Consider the following 17,336-nt stretch of genomic DNA (forward strand, 5'->3'; position numbering starts at 1 on the left):
TTCTCATTTCTCAGCATCTTTATTCAACATCATAAATACATTTCTTACAAGCACATCCAGTATATACATTGTGCATGAGAGGCCACAGGTAAACGGCGCCAATGTCCTCACGATTCGGACGGGTCTCCTTCACCCGATTTCTGGAGACGTCATGACGGTACGCCGGCCACGTGCAGGTACTCTGCCCAGCTAAGGGCGTCCATGGGTGGCAGAGGAGTGAGTCCATCAGCCCCCACGCTGCTGTTCTGAAGCTGCTTCAACACATCTGTAAAGCAAGGTCTCAGCGGCGCCTCCCACTGCCAGCAGTTGGTCATTACATCATACCTGTAACATTATAAGCTGGTCAGCACCAGAACATGATGGATGATGAATACCCCACCTATGATCTGTGGACCCCCCTATCCTAAACTCACTATAACGAACCCCTGCAGCTCCCACAACCCCCGTTGTAGTGGTTCGCAACACAATAAAAAACGCTAAGTGTGAACGCAGCCCGACTATGGGGGACATCTTCCAACGTGAAAGAGGTGGTTGCCATGGGCAACTAGAAATATTCTGACTTTCAGACAGCTTGATAAATCTGCCCCAATGACTCTAACATCCCCTGAAAATAAACAATCAGAGGTTCCATTCACTGACAGCAATCAGATATCACATAGATTATGGATTACATTAGTAATCTCCACTGAAACATCTATAAAAACCCACAGCCATGAACCGGGGGCTGCATCTGAAAAAGGGTCACTCTGAATTCCCCTGGACTCCACTAAAGTTGTGTGAAGGATGGTGGAAACTTATTAACAAATACTCATAAATCCTCCCCCATCATGTCATTGCTGCAGTGCTCTGCTGCCACCTGGTGGGGAATAAAAAGTAAAGAACATACATCACAACATCACATGACACCATCAATGAGTGTGACAACTAGACCACAGAGCTGACAATCACCTCCAGTCCTGATTATTACAGAAGAAGACCACAGAGCTGACAATCACTCCCCGTCCTGATCATTAGAGAAGACCACAGAGCTGACAATCACTCCCCGTCCTGATCATTAGAGAAGACCACAGAGCTGACAATCACTCCCTGTCCTGATCATTAGAGAAGACCACAGAGCTGACAAACACCTCCAGTCCTGATCATTAGAGAAGACCACAGAGCTGACAATCACTCCCCATCCTGATCAATGCAGGAGAAGACCACAGAGCTGACAATCACTCCCTGTCCTGATCATTAGAGAAGACCGCAGAGCTGACAATCACTCCCAGTCCTGATCATTAGAGAAGACCACAGAGCTGACAATCACTCCCCGTCCTGATCATTAGAGAAGACCACAGAGCTGACAATCACTCCCTGACCTGATCATTAGAGAAGACCGCAGAGCTGACAATCACTCTCCGTCCTGATCATTAGAGAAAACCACAGAGCTGACAATCACTCCCCGTCCTGATCATTAGAGAAGACCACAGAGCTGACAGTCACTCCCCGTCCTGATCATTAGAGAAGACCACAGAGCTGACAATCACTCCCTGTCCTGATCATGGCAATCACTCCCTGTCCTGATCATTAGAGAAGACCGCAGAGCTGACAATCACTCCCCGTCCTGATCATTAGAGAAGACCGCAGAGCTGACAATCGCTCCCCATCCTGATCATTAGAGAAGACCGCAGAGCTGACAATCACTCCCCATCCTGATCATTAGAGAAGACCGCAGAGCTGACAATCACTCCCTGTCCTGATCATTAGAGAAGACCACAGAGCTGACAATCACTCCCTGACCTGATCATTAGAGAAGACCGCAGAGCTGACAATCACTCCCTGACCTGATCATTAGAGAAGACCGCAGAGCTGACAATCACTCCCTGACCTGATCATTAGAGAAGACCACAGAGCTGACAATCACTCCCTGACCTGATCATTAGAGAAGACCGCAGAGCTGACAATCACTCTCCGTCCTGATCATTAGAGAAGACCACAGAGCTGACAATCACTCCCTGACCTGATCATTAGAGAAGACCGCAGAGCTGACAATCACTCTCCGTCCTGATCATTAGAGAAGACCACAGAGCTGACAATCACTCCCCGTCCTGATCATTAGAGAAGACCACAGAGCTGACAGTCACTCCCCGTCCTGATCATTAGAGAAGACCACAGAGCTGCCAATCACTCCCTGACCCGATCATTAGAGAAGACCGCAGAGCTGACAATCACTCCCCATCCTGATCATTAGAGAAGACCGCAGAGCTGACAATCACTCCCCATCCTGATCATTAGAGAAGACCGCAGAGCTGACAATCACTCCCTGTCCTGATCATTAGAGAAGACCACAGAGCTGACAATCACTCCCCGTCCTGATCATTAGAGAAGACCACAGAGCTGACAATCACTCCTCGTCCTCATCATTAGAGAAGACCACAGAGCTGACAATCACTCACCGTCCTGATCTTTAGAGAAGACCACAGAGCTGACAATCACTCACCGTCCTGATCATTAGAGAAGACCACAGAGCTGACAATCACTCCCCGTCCTGATCATTAGAGAAGACCACAGAGCTGACAATCACTCTCCATCCTGATCATAAGAGAAGACCACAGAGCTGACAATCACTCCCCGTCCTGATCATTAGAGAAGACCACAGAGCTGACAATCACTCCCTGTCCTGATCATTAGAGAAGACCACAGAGCTGACAATCACTCCCTGTCCTGATCATTAGAGAAGACCACAGAGCTGACAATCACTCCCCGTCCTGATCATTAGAGAAGACCACAGAGCTGACAATCACTCCCCATCCTGATCATTAGAGAAGACCACAGAGCTGACAATCACTCCCCGTCCTGATCATTAGAGAAGACCACAGAGCTGACAATCACTCCCTATCCTGATCATTAGAGAAGACCACAGAGCTGACAATCACTCCCCGTCCTGATCATTAGAGAAGACCACAGAGCTGACAATCACTCCCACACCCCAATATTACAAGATAAAGTTATAATTCGCTAGCCTCTCGGGGAGGAGGGTGACTAGTGTTCCTAGTGTTACATTCGTATATAATCTGCCCCCTGTCACACATGATGGACACTGCACCTCGTACTACAACTCATCTCATCCTATGGGATTTCCCCAATGCTCCTAAAACACAAGGCAGTACACAAGCTCCTGTAGAGGTGGACTGAACATTTGAGGGACCCCCACACATCACTGTCATATACAGCAGTGCGTTCCCACAACCAATGTGAATGTGGTCCAGGGGTGCGGGGTTTTACCTTTCACTGTCTTTTAACCCTCTCCCCCCTCTTCCCTTTATAGCTCTTACAGGTGTTGTCCGCACGGCGCAGGTCGCTCCATCCTGTAATGCTTCTGTAATTTTGTAGGTAGCTGAGAAGGTTCCAGATCCGGATATGGGGGAGAACCTGCGGGAGGGACAGAAGGAGGTAAAACTTGTCTTACAGATAAGAAGATTCCTGTTGGTAAGTCATATAGAGGGGCCCCAGGTTATTGTCCCCAAAACCTTACAGACCCGGACTTCTCTGGCCCTAAGGACACGGCATTATTTAATTCATTTTTTATCATTATATTTTAGTTTCAATAAAGTTTTATTAAATAGAAAAACCGAACAGTGGCTTACAATAGGTCATGGCATAACATACACCCCATACATAGCCAGCTACTGTATCAAACAAACAGAACTTGTATAGGGGGGTAGGAGGGGGAACACAGGGGAGGATAGGTATCCTGAATTTAGTATATTATTTTGATGAATATTTTATTTTTCCATATGGACATTTTTTTTTTTAAATAATAAAGTTTTCATTGGCGTCAACTTGATTTTTTTTCATTTTTTTAAGGTGACGTGATTATTAAATTGTGTTTGATGTTGTGTATTATCTATACGCCATTGGGGTCAGTGTCAAGTCTAAGGCTGAAAACTCATCAGCATCACAGGGGACCAATGAAACGGTCACATACGGCAGGGCTCCTAAAAAGCCACGGTCGCTATTGGCCAAGGTGTTTAAAGGGTTAAACATCCGGGTTCCTGCAATGGTCACTCTGAAGTCTGCTTCAGAGTCTGAGTGATGTATTAAATAATCTCCCTGATGTACATGTATGTGATCATGTGTGGCCAAATAATACATAATAATAATGCGCCTCTATTGTGTCTGCATTAGACTAGAGATTTCTTCAACTTGTGATTCCGTTTGAGAAACCACAACTCCCAACATCCCTTGCCGGCCGTAAGTGGACTGATAAGTGCATGAGGATAGGTAGTACAGGTTGGAAATCGATTATTTCCCATTTAATAATCAATATTAAGTTGAGCGTGGACCTTGTCCCTGACACCCTGAGTGTAATCTATAGGACACGTCAGGCTCAGGGGTCAGTCCGCTCATTGTGTTTTATGGTTTCTTGTGCTGAGTCTGCAGATCGTAAAAAGTCAACTCCATAGCATGGAGATTATATCAGTAGGACACTGTCATACCTGTACAGATATAATCTCCATGTATACGGGGTTCTCTGCATCGGCAGTAAAATGGGGATCATGGTGGGACAGGAGGCAGTGGATTATATTCACCTGTTCAGGAGGAGGAGTAACATACTTCTATAGAAGACGGATGACCACTTACCTAGTGTCACCATCTCATACAGCAAGATCCCGAATGACCACCTGTAAAGAAAGACGAGACGGTGAGACTGTGTTATCGCGCTCCCTGACCTCGTAATCACTATCGGACACTTACACGTCACTTTTTTCTGTAATGTTCGCGTCCTTCAGTCGTTCCGGTGACTGCCACTTCAGGGGCACCTGGGTAGCCCTCCGTGTATGGATGGATCCAGTCCGGTGCTGTAAGGCGGCCAGACCCAGACCACAGAGCTGGACGCTCAGATCGTCATGGATGAGGACATTACATGCAGCCACGTAGCCATGGACAAGATCATGGGTCCCCGACAAATATTCCTGAGGAAGAGCTCCCACAAATAAGACATTTCTACAGTCATTACCAGGGGTGTAACTAGAAGCTGATGGGCCCCAGTGCAAAGTCTGTGCCAGGCCTCCGACTATAATGTATGGTTTATAGTAATAGTCTTCTCATATGGAAAGTGACACCATAAGGGCCCCCTAAACCTCTTGGGCCTGGGTGCGATCGCAACCTCTGTACTCCCTCAGGTTACGCCCCTGGTCATTACTATAAGCGGTATATACACCCAAAATTTGTGGGGGCAAGTGGCAGAGAGGGAAAAAACAAAGCCAGGACCAGACCCCCTTCTTTCCATCTGAATCTGTTAAATGTAAAGCCTAGGGTTCTGTCTGCTCTGGGGTCTAGTATTCTCCCCCCGTCTATGTCCTGGGGTTACCTACCAGCCCGCTGGCCACTTGTGAGGCCATTGAGTAGACGTCCTTCTCTGTGATCCTGGGGTTGGTCCCCTCTGTGGTTTGCATCCCCTATAGATGAGATAATCACAAATTATTGGGATAAAGAGACAAATGTTAACCCCTTGTGACCCCTCCGCCTGTTATTTGGGGGGATGCAGCGAATTGCATTATATTTTGTAGTGCAACCAGACCATAACATTTCCAGGGAGCCAGGGTCACAGTATAAAACCTCCTAGGGTTATACCCGTCCTTCCCCTCCTGAACCGCGTGACGCCAAAGTCAAACAATGGCGTCTCCCTGCCCGCTGCTAGGCATATGGGGCTACGCTGTGCTATGAACAATCCTATCACTGACTAGTACACATTGTGGCGCTGGTAATCTCACCTTCATAACATGTTCGTTTACATACAGTACAAAGCTCCCGTCCACCTCATGTGAGTTCCTGAGGAAGGTGAGCAGGTTTCCGTAGGACATGGCCTTCATGATGACGCCCTGGGGTCTCTGCTGAGTCTGACACCACAGCATTGTTACTAGACTCTGGTGGTTACAGACGTGCGCATAAAACTTCATGAGGTCGATGAAATCCTGCACTTCTCCGGGGCTGCAATGCTCTGCAGAGGACACATGAGACACAGGTCAGCCTGTGCACCCTTCATATTGTGGGTGATCCCCCCCGGTAACACTCCCCTTACCTGACAGCTCCTTCAGGATGACCTGCTGCCTGCCCTCAGTCTGCCCAGAGCGGCACAGGACGGCCCGACTGATGGGGCCAAAGTGACCATTACATACAAACACCTTGTGCTCCACAATCCAGTCACCGGATAGCTGCTTCTTCTCCAGGATGGGGTCCGGTGCGTCCAGGGAATTCTCATAGACCGCCCCAGCATTCACTGCCCAATCTCCATCTACATCTAGTACAGAGAAAATGAATACAAGTAACTTATATCCACTATAGAGCACTCAGTGCAGTATACATACACTATAGAGCACACAGTACAGTATACATCCACTATAGAGCACACAGTGCAGTATACATACACTATAGAGCAGACAGTGCAGTATACATACACTATAGAGCAGACAGTGCAGTATACATCCACTATAGAGCAGACAGTGCAGTATACATCCACTATAGAGCATAGAGTGTAGTATACATCCACTATAGAGCATACAGTACAATATACATCCTCCACTATAGAGCACACAGTGCAGTATACATCCACTATAGAGCACACAGTACAGTATACATCCACTATAGAGCATAGAGTGTAGTATACATCCACTATAGAGCATACAGTACAATATACATCCACTATAGAGCACACAGTGCAGTATACATCCACTATAGAGCACACAGCGCAGTATACATCCACTATAAAGCACACCGTGCAGTATACATCCACTATAAAGCACACAGTACACTATACATCCACTATAGTGTACACCGTGCAGTATATATCCACTATACAGGAAACCAAGCAGTTTAGATTCACTATAGAGCACACAGTACAGTATATGTCCACTATAGAGCACACAGTACAGTCTACATCCACTATAAACTACACCCTGCAGTATATATTCACTATAAAGCACACAGTACACTATATATACACTATGGACCACACAAAGTACAATATATATATACACTATGGACCACATAATGCAGTATACATCCACTACAGAGCACACAGTACAATATATATCCACTATAGAGTACACAATACAGTATATATCTACTATAGAGCACACAGTGCAATTATCTGCTATAGATAATAAAGTGCAGTATATATCCAGTATAGAGTACACAGTACTGTATATAGCTATCATGGAGCACATAGTACAACATATATCCACTATAGAGCACACGATGCAGTATACATCCACTATAGAGCACACAATACAGTATACATCCACTATAGGGCACACCGTACAGTATATATCCACTATAGAGTACACAGTACAGTATATATCCACTATAGAGTACACAGTACAGTATATATCAGCTATGAAGCACACAGTACAGTATATATACTATAGAGCTCCCAGTACAGTATATATCAGCTATGGAGCACATGTTACAGTATATACAATGTTATTATTGCCCTGCAGGTTTCTACCTCTCATCTTGTCTTTCGTTGCTTTTCTTCTCTCCCTCTTTCTGCTGATGGATTTCCATAATATTACGGCGACTATGATGAGGGTGGACCCGGACAGCAGCGCTGGAATGATGATGACGGAATTCTGCCAGCCATTTTCATCTGGGGGAACAGATCACACAATGTGTCACCACAAACATCCCTTAAACATGGTGGGATATATAACCTGTGTATGGACCTGCATGTTGCATCGTGTGCTGTCCAGTACTATACTGCAGGAGTGGGAAGATATGTCATACAGTCACACAGGATCATGCTCCCATATTATTTGTTACCCAGTTTTTATAGAATAGATACTTGTGAAGTGATCACTTACTGCGTTGGAAGTTGTCTGATGAATTCATGGTCAGCTGCTGCGGCTCCTCCATACTTCAGCCCCAAGGCCGCTCGTCAGTCACTGTAGGGGAAGGGGCAGTGATTATCACTGGAAATCTTTATATATAACTCATTTATAAACATTATATAACAGTTTCTATCACATAACATCCCCTCACAGGTGCTGTCTGAAGTCACGTGACTTGTATCACCATGCAAAGCCCCACCCCCGAGGAGCCTCACCACTGCAAATACCTTCTTTTTCTTCTTTTGTGGTTAATATTTCAATGCTTCTGCTTGGCAAGTTACACTCGAACACAAGAACAGAGAATGTCTAAGGTCTTTCCTGAACACTCAGTGGAGTAACTTTACTATGCACTGCCTCTGTTTTAGAGTAGATAACAGACGACTGATAACAGGGGACAATAGATTGAATTCACCCGGATTATATTCAGCCTCTTCTTCATGCTGCAGTGGATGATAACGGGGCACATAAGATTGTGCTCACCTTTTCTACAGTCATCCTCTCCAAATGAGTTGAGAACAATAACGGAGGATCTACATAGAGAAGGCAGCCTACAGGTTCATTGCCCTTGAATAGCAGAGCTGGCAGCTGGAGTTACTACAGATGAGAAGATAAACAGAAGGATCAGATAAGACGTCTTCGGTTATGAAGAAGCAGGAGTTTGTCACATGTGCTTTGCCCTCTGCTCCTAGGCTCTCAGCAAATACATAAAAATTAGGATTGGCTTCTTGGAATAAAAAAAAGATACTTATTGTGACAAGACTCCTCAATATGATGAAGATCATAGTGTTAGTGATGATGGATCCTCAGGGTTGTGATGGTGTTGGTAGTGGTGGGGGTTCCAAGGTTAGCCTCAAGATGATAAAGGCTCCTCACGGTTGCGATGGTCTTGGTAGTGATGACCACAAGGTGGTGAAGATGACAGCTGTAGTGATGATGGCTCCTTAGGGTTGTTATGGTATTGGTAGTGATATCGGCTCCTTAGGGTGGTGAAGATGACAGTGGTAGTGATGATGGCTCCTCAGGGTTGTGATGGTGTTGGCAGTGACGACGGCTACTCAAGGTGGTGAAGATGACAGCGGTAGTGATGATGGCTCCTTAGGGTGGTGAAGATGACAGTGGTAGTGATGATGGCTCCTTAGGGTTGTTATGGTATTGGTAGTGACAACGGCTCCGTAGGGTGGTGAAGATGACAGTGGTAGTGATGATGGCTCCTTAGGGCTGTTATGGTATTGGTAGTGATAACGGCTCCGTAGGGTGGTGAAGATGACAGTGGTAGTGATGATGGCTCCTTAGGGTTGTTATGATATTGGTAGTGACAACGGCTACTCAAGGTGGTGAAGATGACAGTGGTAGTGATGATGGCTCCTTAGGGCTGTTATGGTATTGGTAGTGATAACGGCTCCGTAGGGTGGTGAAGATGACAATGGTAGTGATGATGGCTCCTCAGGGTTGTGATGGTGTTGGCAGTGACGACGGCTACTCAAGGTGGTGAAGATGACAGTGGTAGTGATGATGGCTTCTCAGGGTTGTGATGGTGTTGGTAGTGATAACGGCTACTCAAGGTGGTGAAGATGACAGTGGTAGTGATGATGGCTCTTAGGGCTGTTATGGTATTGGTAGTGATAACGGCTCCGTAGGGTGGTGAAGATGACAGTGGTAGTGATGATGGCTCCTCAGGGTTGTGATGGTGTTGGCAGTGACGACGTCTACTCAAGGTGGTGAAGATGATAGTGGTAGAGAGGATGGCTCCTCAGGGTTGTGATTGTGTTGATAATGATGACGGCTACTCAAGGTGGTGAAGTTGATAGTGGTAGAGATGATGGCTCCTCAGGGTTGTGATGGTGTTGGCAGTGACGACGGCTACTCAAGGTGGTGAAGATGACAGTGGTAGTGATGATGGCTCCTTGCGGTTGTTATGGTATTGCTACTTATGACGGCTCCTTAGGGTGGTGAAGATGACAGAGGTAATGATGAAGGCTTCTCAGGGCTGTGCTGGTGTTGGTAATGATGGCGGCTACTCAAGGTGGTGAAGTTGATAGTGGTAGAGATGATGGCTCCTCAGGGTTGTGATTGTGTTGATAATGATGGCGGCTACTCAAGGTGGTGAAGTTGATAGTGGTAGAGATGATGGCTCCTCAGGGTTGTGATGGAGTTTTCATTGTATTGGTAATGATGGCAGTGATTTAGAATCTTCAAATTGGTGAAGATTAAAGTGATATTGAAAGGATTTTCTCGAGGTGGCAGTGAAGATGATGATGGTACAATTTTGATGAGGGAAGTGATTATGATGTTTGTGATGGAGGCTCCTCAAGATGGTGAGGTTGGTAGCAGTAGCGATGGGGCTTCTCAGGGTGGCGTTAATAAAGATTATGATGCTCCTTAAGGTAGTAGTAGAGAACTAGTAAAAGTTTCTCACAGAAGTAGTGGTCATATTAGATGGTGGTGATGAAGGCTCCTCAGGGAGCAGGGTGATGAGGATGGTGGTAGTAGTGAAGGGGGCTCCTCAAATTTTGAGTTAGGCAGCAGAGACAGTGACTTAGGACAGTGACAATAAAAATGGAGAAGATATAGCTCCTCAGGGTGGTGATTATGATGATGGTGGAGATAATTCCTCAAGTTGGTGATGATAATGGTGGTGGGAATTATGATGAAGATAGGACTTCTCATGGTGGTAGTTATAATGATGGCTCCTCAGGACAGTGATACCAATGTTAGTGATAGTTCCCGAGGTAGCAATTATGATGATAACGGTGGAAATAACGCCTCAGGTTGGTAATAATAATGATGGTGGTGATGGAGGTCTCTCAGGGTGATGATGGTAGTGATGCTAATGGTGGAGTCATGATAAGAGGGCTTTCTCTGGTCTCCACATTTATATTCAATGCCTTTATGTGTGCAGTATGCACAGTGACAGGTTACACATATACGGCAGTGTTGTCCCTCCTTGGTTGACACCGGTGGCAGAATCTCTGTTATCAGGTCCCTTTTATCAACAACAGATTTTATATTACGAAAGAGATCAAAGTGCAAGATCTAAGAAGGTGACACCGCCGGCTGCAGGCTGCAGACACAGGCACAAAGCATCTGCACCATTGGATATTCACCAGATGAAAGCTTGAAGGGTTTGTTCATTCTTTAGGCGGTAACGTGATAGGGATTTAGAATGAGTTTGTAACCAGTCATATTTGGGCTGCTCTACGTTAGATAAAATAAAGTTTGTTTTCCAGATACAGCGCCCCGTCTGTGCATGGTCGTGTCCGGTACTGCAGTATATTCAGTTGAATCAGGCAGATGATATATTTGCCTTGTGGAGTATAAAGTGCAACCCACCAAATACACTCACCGGCCACTTTATTAGGTACACCATGCTAGTAACGGGTTGGACCCCCTTTTGCCTTCAGAACTGCCTCAATTCTTCGTGGCATAGATACAACAAGCTGCTGGAAGCATTCCTCAGAGATTTTGGTCCATATTGACATGATGGCATCACACAGTTGCCGCAGATTTGTCGGCTGCACATCCTTGATGCGAATCTCCCGTTCCACCACATCCCAAAGATGCTCTATTGGATTGAGATCTGGTGACTGTGGAGGCCATTTGAGTCCAGTGACCTCATTGTCATGTTCAAGAAACCAGTCTGAGATGATTCCAGCTTTATGACATGGCGCATTATCCTGCTGAAAGTAGCCATCAGATGTTACAGGGTACATTGTGCTCATAAAGGGATGGACATGGTCAGCAACAATACTCAGGTAGGCTGTGGCGTTGTACCAAGGGGCCCAAAGAGTGCCAAGAAAATATTCCCCACACCATGACACCACCACCACCAGCCTGAACCGTTGATACAAGGCAGGATGGATCCATGCTTTCATGTTGTTGACGCCAAATTCTGACCCTACCATCCGAATGTCGCAGCAGAAATCGAGACTCATCAGACCAGGCAACGTTTTTTCCAATCTTCTACTGTCCAATTTCGATGAGTTTGTGCCAATTGTAGCCTCAGTTTCCTGTTCTTAGCTGAAAAGAGTGGCACTCGGTGTGGTCTTCTGCTGCTGTAGCCCATCTGCCTCAAAGTTTGACGTACTGTGCGTTCAGAGATGCTCTTCTGCCTACCTTGGTTGTAACGGGTGGCAATTTGAGTCCCTGTTGCCTTTCTATCAGCTCGAACCAGTCTGCCCATTCTCCTCTGGCATCAACAAGGCATTTCCGCCCACAGAACTGCCGCTCATTGGATGTTCTTCTTTTTCTGACCATTCTCTGTAAACCCTAGAGATGGTTGTGTGTGAAAATCCCAGTAGATCAGCAGTTTCTGAAATACTCAGACCAGCCCTTCTGGCACCAACAACCATGCCACGTTCAAAGGCATCAGATCACCTTTCTTCCCCATACTGATGCTCGGTTTGAACTGCAGGAGATTGTCTTGACCATGTCTACATGCCTAAATGCACTGAGTTGCTGCCATGTGATTGGCTGATTAGAAATTAAGTGTTAACGAGCAGTTGGACAGGTGTACCTAATAAAGTGGCCGGTGAGTGTATGTCTCTGGTAGTAGGTCCGGGCCCCAGAAATGGGATGGGGGCTCCAACAACCTTAATTTGAGCCTGAGTAACACCATATTCACAGTGTATCGATGGCTTCTATGCAGCCCCTTCTGTCAGATTCCCTCCCCCAACATGGGGGGTGGGGGGCTTTCTCTGTAAACTAGTGATGAGACATTAATACTGTTCATGCTGAATATTTACTTAGCAAACACATTGCAACAGAGAAACGGATCCTAATGGAGAAGTGATACAGAGAGGAAATCACCTGCAATCACACCTTATTGTACCCTGCTATGTTCTATCACACCCATGCACAGTCTTTTGTATCACACTTTCCTATGGATATGTCATCAATATGATGAACATAAAAAATCCCTTTAAGGACACTCTACTCTCTTGGTTTTCTTCCTTTAGTGTATCGTTTTCTGAATCTCTCTGCCTCCTGCTTTCTGGAATCCTCAAGGTTCAGTCCTTGGTCTTCTCTCATCCCTCTTAATCTAACCATTTTCAGTGCCATCTTCATGCTATATACAATGTACACCGATCATCCTACATATCAGTTTAACACCAAACACAAAGACTTCTCCTGAGCTGCACCAGTTCTCTAGAATTCACTATCCCAATCAAATAGACCAATACCCAACGTACCCATGTATCAAACATACCCCATACACTTACACCTCTTTAGATAATCTATCTCTTCTCTATTTGCTCCTCTGCTCTACATTATCCAGGCTCAGACCGATCTTGACCCAGTCGGTCTTAAGCTTATTTATTACACTGTGGTACCCCAATCATGAGGGGTTTTTTTTACTTACAGTATCTTTCGGACTATAAGGCGCACCGGAGTATAAGGCGCACCATCAATAAATGCCTGCTAAAACGTCTAGGTTCATATATAAGGCACACCGGATTATAAGGCGCACCTGATTATAAGGATAAATGACCAGCAGGTGGCAGACCTGTGCACAGTTCAAGGCAGCTGTTGTCTGTAAGTACAGTTCATATATAAGGCGCACTGGACTATAAGGCGCACCTTTGATTTCTGAGAAAATCAAAGGATTCTTAGTGTCCTTATAGGCCGAAAAATACAGTATATTGCTCCATGCATATGTGGCTCACAGACCTTATACAAGCCAATTGTGAGGCCCCACCATAGATTAGGACCACCACCATAGACTAGAGGGTAAGTTCTAGAGGGACAAGACTAGAATGGAATTTTAAGGAATTAAGTGGGAGGATAACATCTACATATAACCTTAAATGCTTTGTTCTAGGCATCTAAATCCAACCCAGACATTAACCCTCGGGACTATGTTACCCTCAGGCCCATACACCAGGTGCATCTGTACATACACAGAGCGGCTGGTGGCAGATCACGCGGCATTATTTATTTCCTTATCTTATGAGCACTTTTGTCTCCCGTCTTCCCCCTTCTTCCTCATAGATTGTAAGCTCTTGTCAGCAGGGATCCCACAAATGATTTTTTTCTCTCTGTATATATAGCATGATGTAAAGTATGATGGCGCTCCAGTATTATTCCAGTAACACGGTCTGTATGGAGTTGATGTAATGACCCTGAGGCTCCTGGTGATGAGACGGAGGAGGATCTGGATATTACTCGAGTCCCTGGGCTGCTGCTCCAGATGATACAAATATGTTACTGTGCATCGAGGGAGTATGGAGGCCCCAGGGGGTCCTGCACATAATGATGTTACTGCAACAAGTAAACACATTGGGGCAGATTTACTTACCCGGTCCATTCGCGACCCAGCGGCGCGTTCTCTGCGCTGGATTCGGGTCCGGACGGGATTTAATAAGGTAGTTCCTCCGACGTCCACCAGGTGGCACTGCTGCGCTGAAAAGCATCTGAACGCGCCGGAATTCACCGAGGCCGGCTGAGTGCAGGTAAGCGCGCCCCCCGATTTCCGTTGCGTGCATGCCGGTGCCGATGTGCCACAATCCGATCGCGTGCGCTAAAATCCCGGGGCAATTCAGGGGAAATCGGAAATATTCGGGTAACACGGCGGGAAAACGCGAATCGGGCGCTTAGTAAATGACCCCCATTGTATCTCATGTGCTCAGTGTTAGGTTACTAGTGATGGGAAGTCCGGCTCTTCTTAGCGAGCTGGCTCATTAGGCCCCGCTCTTCTGGCTCCTGAACGGCTCCCTATTAAATATATAATAGGGAGCTGCAGGCCATACAGTCACCCCACACCACTTTTAACCCGATTTTATCAGGTGAGCCGTTTAGGTGTGGGGTTTAGTGACCATTGGTTGAGTGAAGTGAGCCGGCTCACGTCGTTCACGCGACTGAGCCGGCTCTTTCGTGAACGACCCATCACTATAGGCTACCTGTGCTGTTCTTAGGCTGCAAATAACAGATCCGTGGCCCGATTTTGCAGTCATGGTCCATTGAAATGAATGTGCAGTGTAAAAAACGGATCGCACGCCGCCCCGCTCATGTGCAGCCAGGTATGGGAAGAGCCCCTTAGTCATGGTATCTACAGTATCTTCAACTGGAAGCCCATCATTCACAGCTTGGAACCCCCTGGCACCCCCTTATGTGGCAGGGCGAGGGGCTCAGCACCAGAAGTGTATGGACACAACACAAACCCCAATATATATAACACAATAAGCCGCTATGTAGTCAAATATAGATATTTGGAGTATGGATCACCCCAAAACATACAGCGCTGCCAGAAGCTGTGGCTTAAGGCTGAACTCCATTATTAACCCCGTCCTTCCCTCTTCATGTTTACCTCCTAACAGCTGTGCCCCCTGCTGTTCTGGACCCAGTGTTGCGGTGCTGACAGCTGCTCCTCACAGTTAAAGTTGGTGTCATCGAAAGATCAGCCCCACCATAGGGTATGTGCACCCTACAGCACCACAAATTATTTCTCTGTGTTCCTGCTGTGAGTGTACATACACAATGCCGTATGCCCCTGTGCTGTGCCAGGCTGCCAGCTCACTCGCTGCTGTGTTTAACCCCTTCATTATGGATAATTAAGAGGATACGTGTGGCATCCCTGGCAGTCAGCAGAATGGTTGCATAGATTGTAAGCTCCTCAGGTCAGGGATGGTTAAAGGTTTAGTGTTCTTTTACCTCTACAGTTTTGCTTTTGCTTGATGTGTCTATAATAGCAATAATCTACAACAGAAAAACGCAATAATACAAAAAGTATAAATATAGAAATAACCCCGTACTTACTTTTCTTCCCTGGATCCAGCAGCTCCTCGGACATGGAGCGAGTAGGTAGACTACAAGAGTATAAGACTCCCGGGCTGCAGGAGATAATAGCCGCACTCCCGCAGGTATAATGTTTACAGGAAAGTAAAGGAACAGATTGTGTGTGAGCAAAACCGAGCGAACAACACACAACTTCCTCCTGACAACCCCAACCCCCAACAAAGGGGTGTACACCCCGACACCTGCCGTGTGTGCCTACTACACCTACTAGTAGTGAATGTGTACACAATACAACATCAGTCCTAGGTATACACATATCATATATACACACATTATATTGCGGAAACCCTCTCAGAAATCAGATTTATCTATGATACCACCACAAGCTGTGATTAAAAAATTATATAAATTATCACACTATACGCTGTATCCCCTACACCTATCCAGTATATTATCATATTATACAGTATATACCCTACACATGTCCTGTATATTATCACACTATACGCTGTATCCCCTACACCTATCCAGTATATTATCATATTATACAGTATATACCCTACACGTGTCCTGTATATATTATCACACTATACGCTGTAACCCCTACACCTGTCCAGTATATTATCATATTATACAGTTTATACCCTACAACCGTTGTGTATTTTATCACACTATACCGTATATACCCTACACATGTCCTGTATATATTATCACACTACACAGTATATACCCTACACCTGTCCTGTATATTATATTATACAGTATATACACTACACCTGTCCTGTATATTATCACACTACACAGTATATACCCTACACCTGTCCTGTATATTATATTATACAGTATATACACTACACCTGTTCTGTATATTATCACACTATACAGTATACACCCTACACCTGTCCTGTATATTATCACACTATACAGTATATACCCTACACCTGTCCTGTATATTATCACACTATACAATGTATCCCCTACACCTGTCCTGTATATTATCACACTATACAATGTATCCCCTACACCTGTCCTGTATATTATCACACTATACAATGTATCCCCTACACCTGTCCTGTATATTATCATATTATACAGTATATCCCCTACAGCTGTCCTGTATATTATCACACTATACAGTATATACCCTACACCTGTCCTGTATATTATCACACTATACAATGTAGCCCCTACACCTGTCCTGTATATTATCACACTATACAATTTATCCCCTACACCTGTCCTGTATATTATCATATTATACAGTATATCCCCTACAGCTGTCCTGTATATTATCACACTATACAGTATATACCCTACACCTGTCCTGTATATTATCACACTATACAGTATATACCCTACACCTGTCCTGTATATTATCACACTATACAATGTATCCCCTACAGCTGGCCTGTATATTATCACACTATACAATGTATCCCCTACACCTGTCCTGTATATTATCACACTATACAATGTATCCCCTACACCTGTCCTGTATATTATCATATTATACAGTATATCCCCTACAGCTGTCCTGTATATTATCACACTATACAGTATATACCCTACACCTGTCCTGTATATTATCACACTATACAATGTAGCCCCTACACCTGTCCTGTATATTATCACACTATACAGTATATACCCTACACCTGTCCTGTATATTATCACACTATACAGTATATACCCTACACCTGTCCTGTATATTATCACACTATACAATGTATCCCC

At 45.4% G+C, this 17,336-nt stretch overlaps 1 protein-coding gene across 6 annotated transcripts in view; it reads right to left on the bottom strand.

The window, feature by feature from the left end:
• Positions 1-17,336, bottom strand: part of LOC140134785 (tyrosine-protein kinase STYK1-like) — a 21,387-nt gene continuing 4,051 nt past the window's right edge. For 4 of the 6 annotated variants that reach the window (XM_072155406.1, XM_072155408.1, XM_072155407.1 and 1 more), the window contains 9 exons: positions 7,845-7,925; positions 7,490-7,630; positions 6,065-6,283; positions 5,757-5,983; positions 5,358-5,441; positions 4,738-4,955; positions 4,624-4,664; positions 3,315-3,411; positions 1-324 (listed from right to left, as the gene is read on the bottom strand). In XM_072155406.1, coding sequence (XP_072011507.1) covers positions 150-324; positions 3,315-3,411; positions 4,624-4,664; positions 4,738-4,955; positions 5,358-5,441; positions 5,757-5,983; positions 6,065-6,283; positions 7,490-7,630; positions 7,845-7,896 — 1,254 coding nt within the window. In that variant the 5' untranslated portion in view covers positions 7,897-7,925 and the 3' untranslated portion in view covers positions 1-149. Of the gene's footprint in view, positions 325-3,314; positions 3,412-4,623; positions 4,665-4,737; positions 4,956-5,357; positions 5,442-5,756; positions 5,984-6,064; positions 6,284-7,489; positions 7,631-7,844; positions 7,926-15,623; positions 15,787-17,336 lie in introns of those variants that run through there. The other 2 variants (XM_072155409.1, XM_072155410.1) reach the window with 2 other exon arrangements.

The sequence above is a fragment of the Engystomops pustulosus genome, chromosome 6 (genome assembly GCF_040894005.1).
Source record: "Engystomops pustulosus chromosome 6, aEngPut4.maternal, whole genome shotgun sequence".
Taxonomy (NCBI): domain Eukaryota; kingdom Metazoa; phylum Chordata; class Amphibia; order Anura; family Leptodactylidae; genus Engystomops; species Engystomops pustulosus.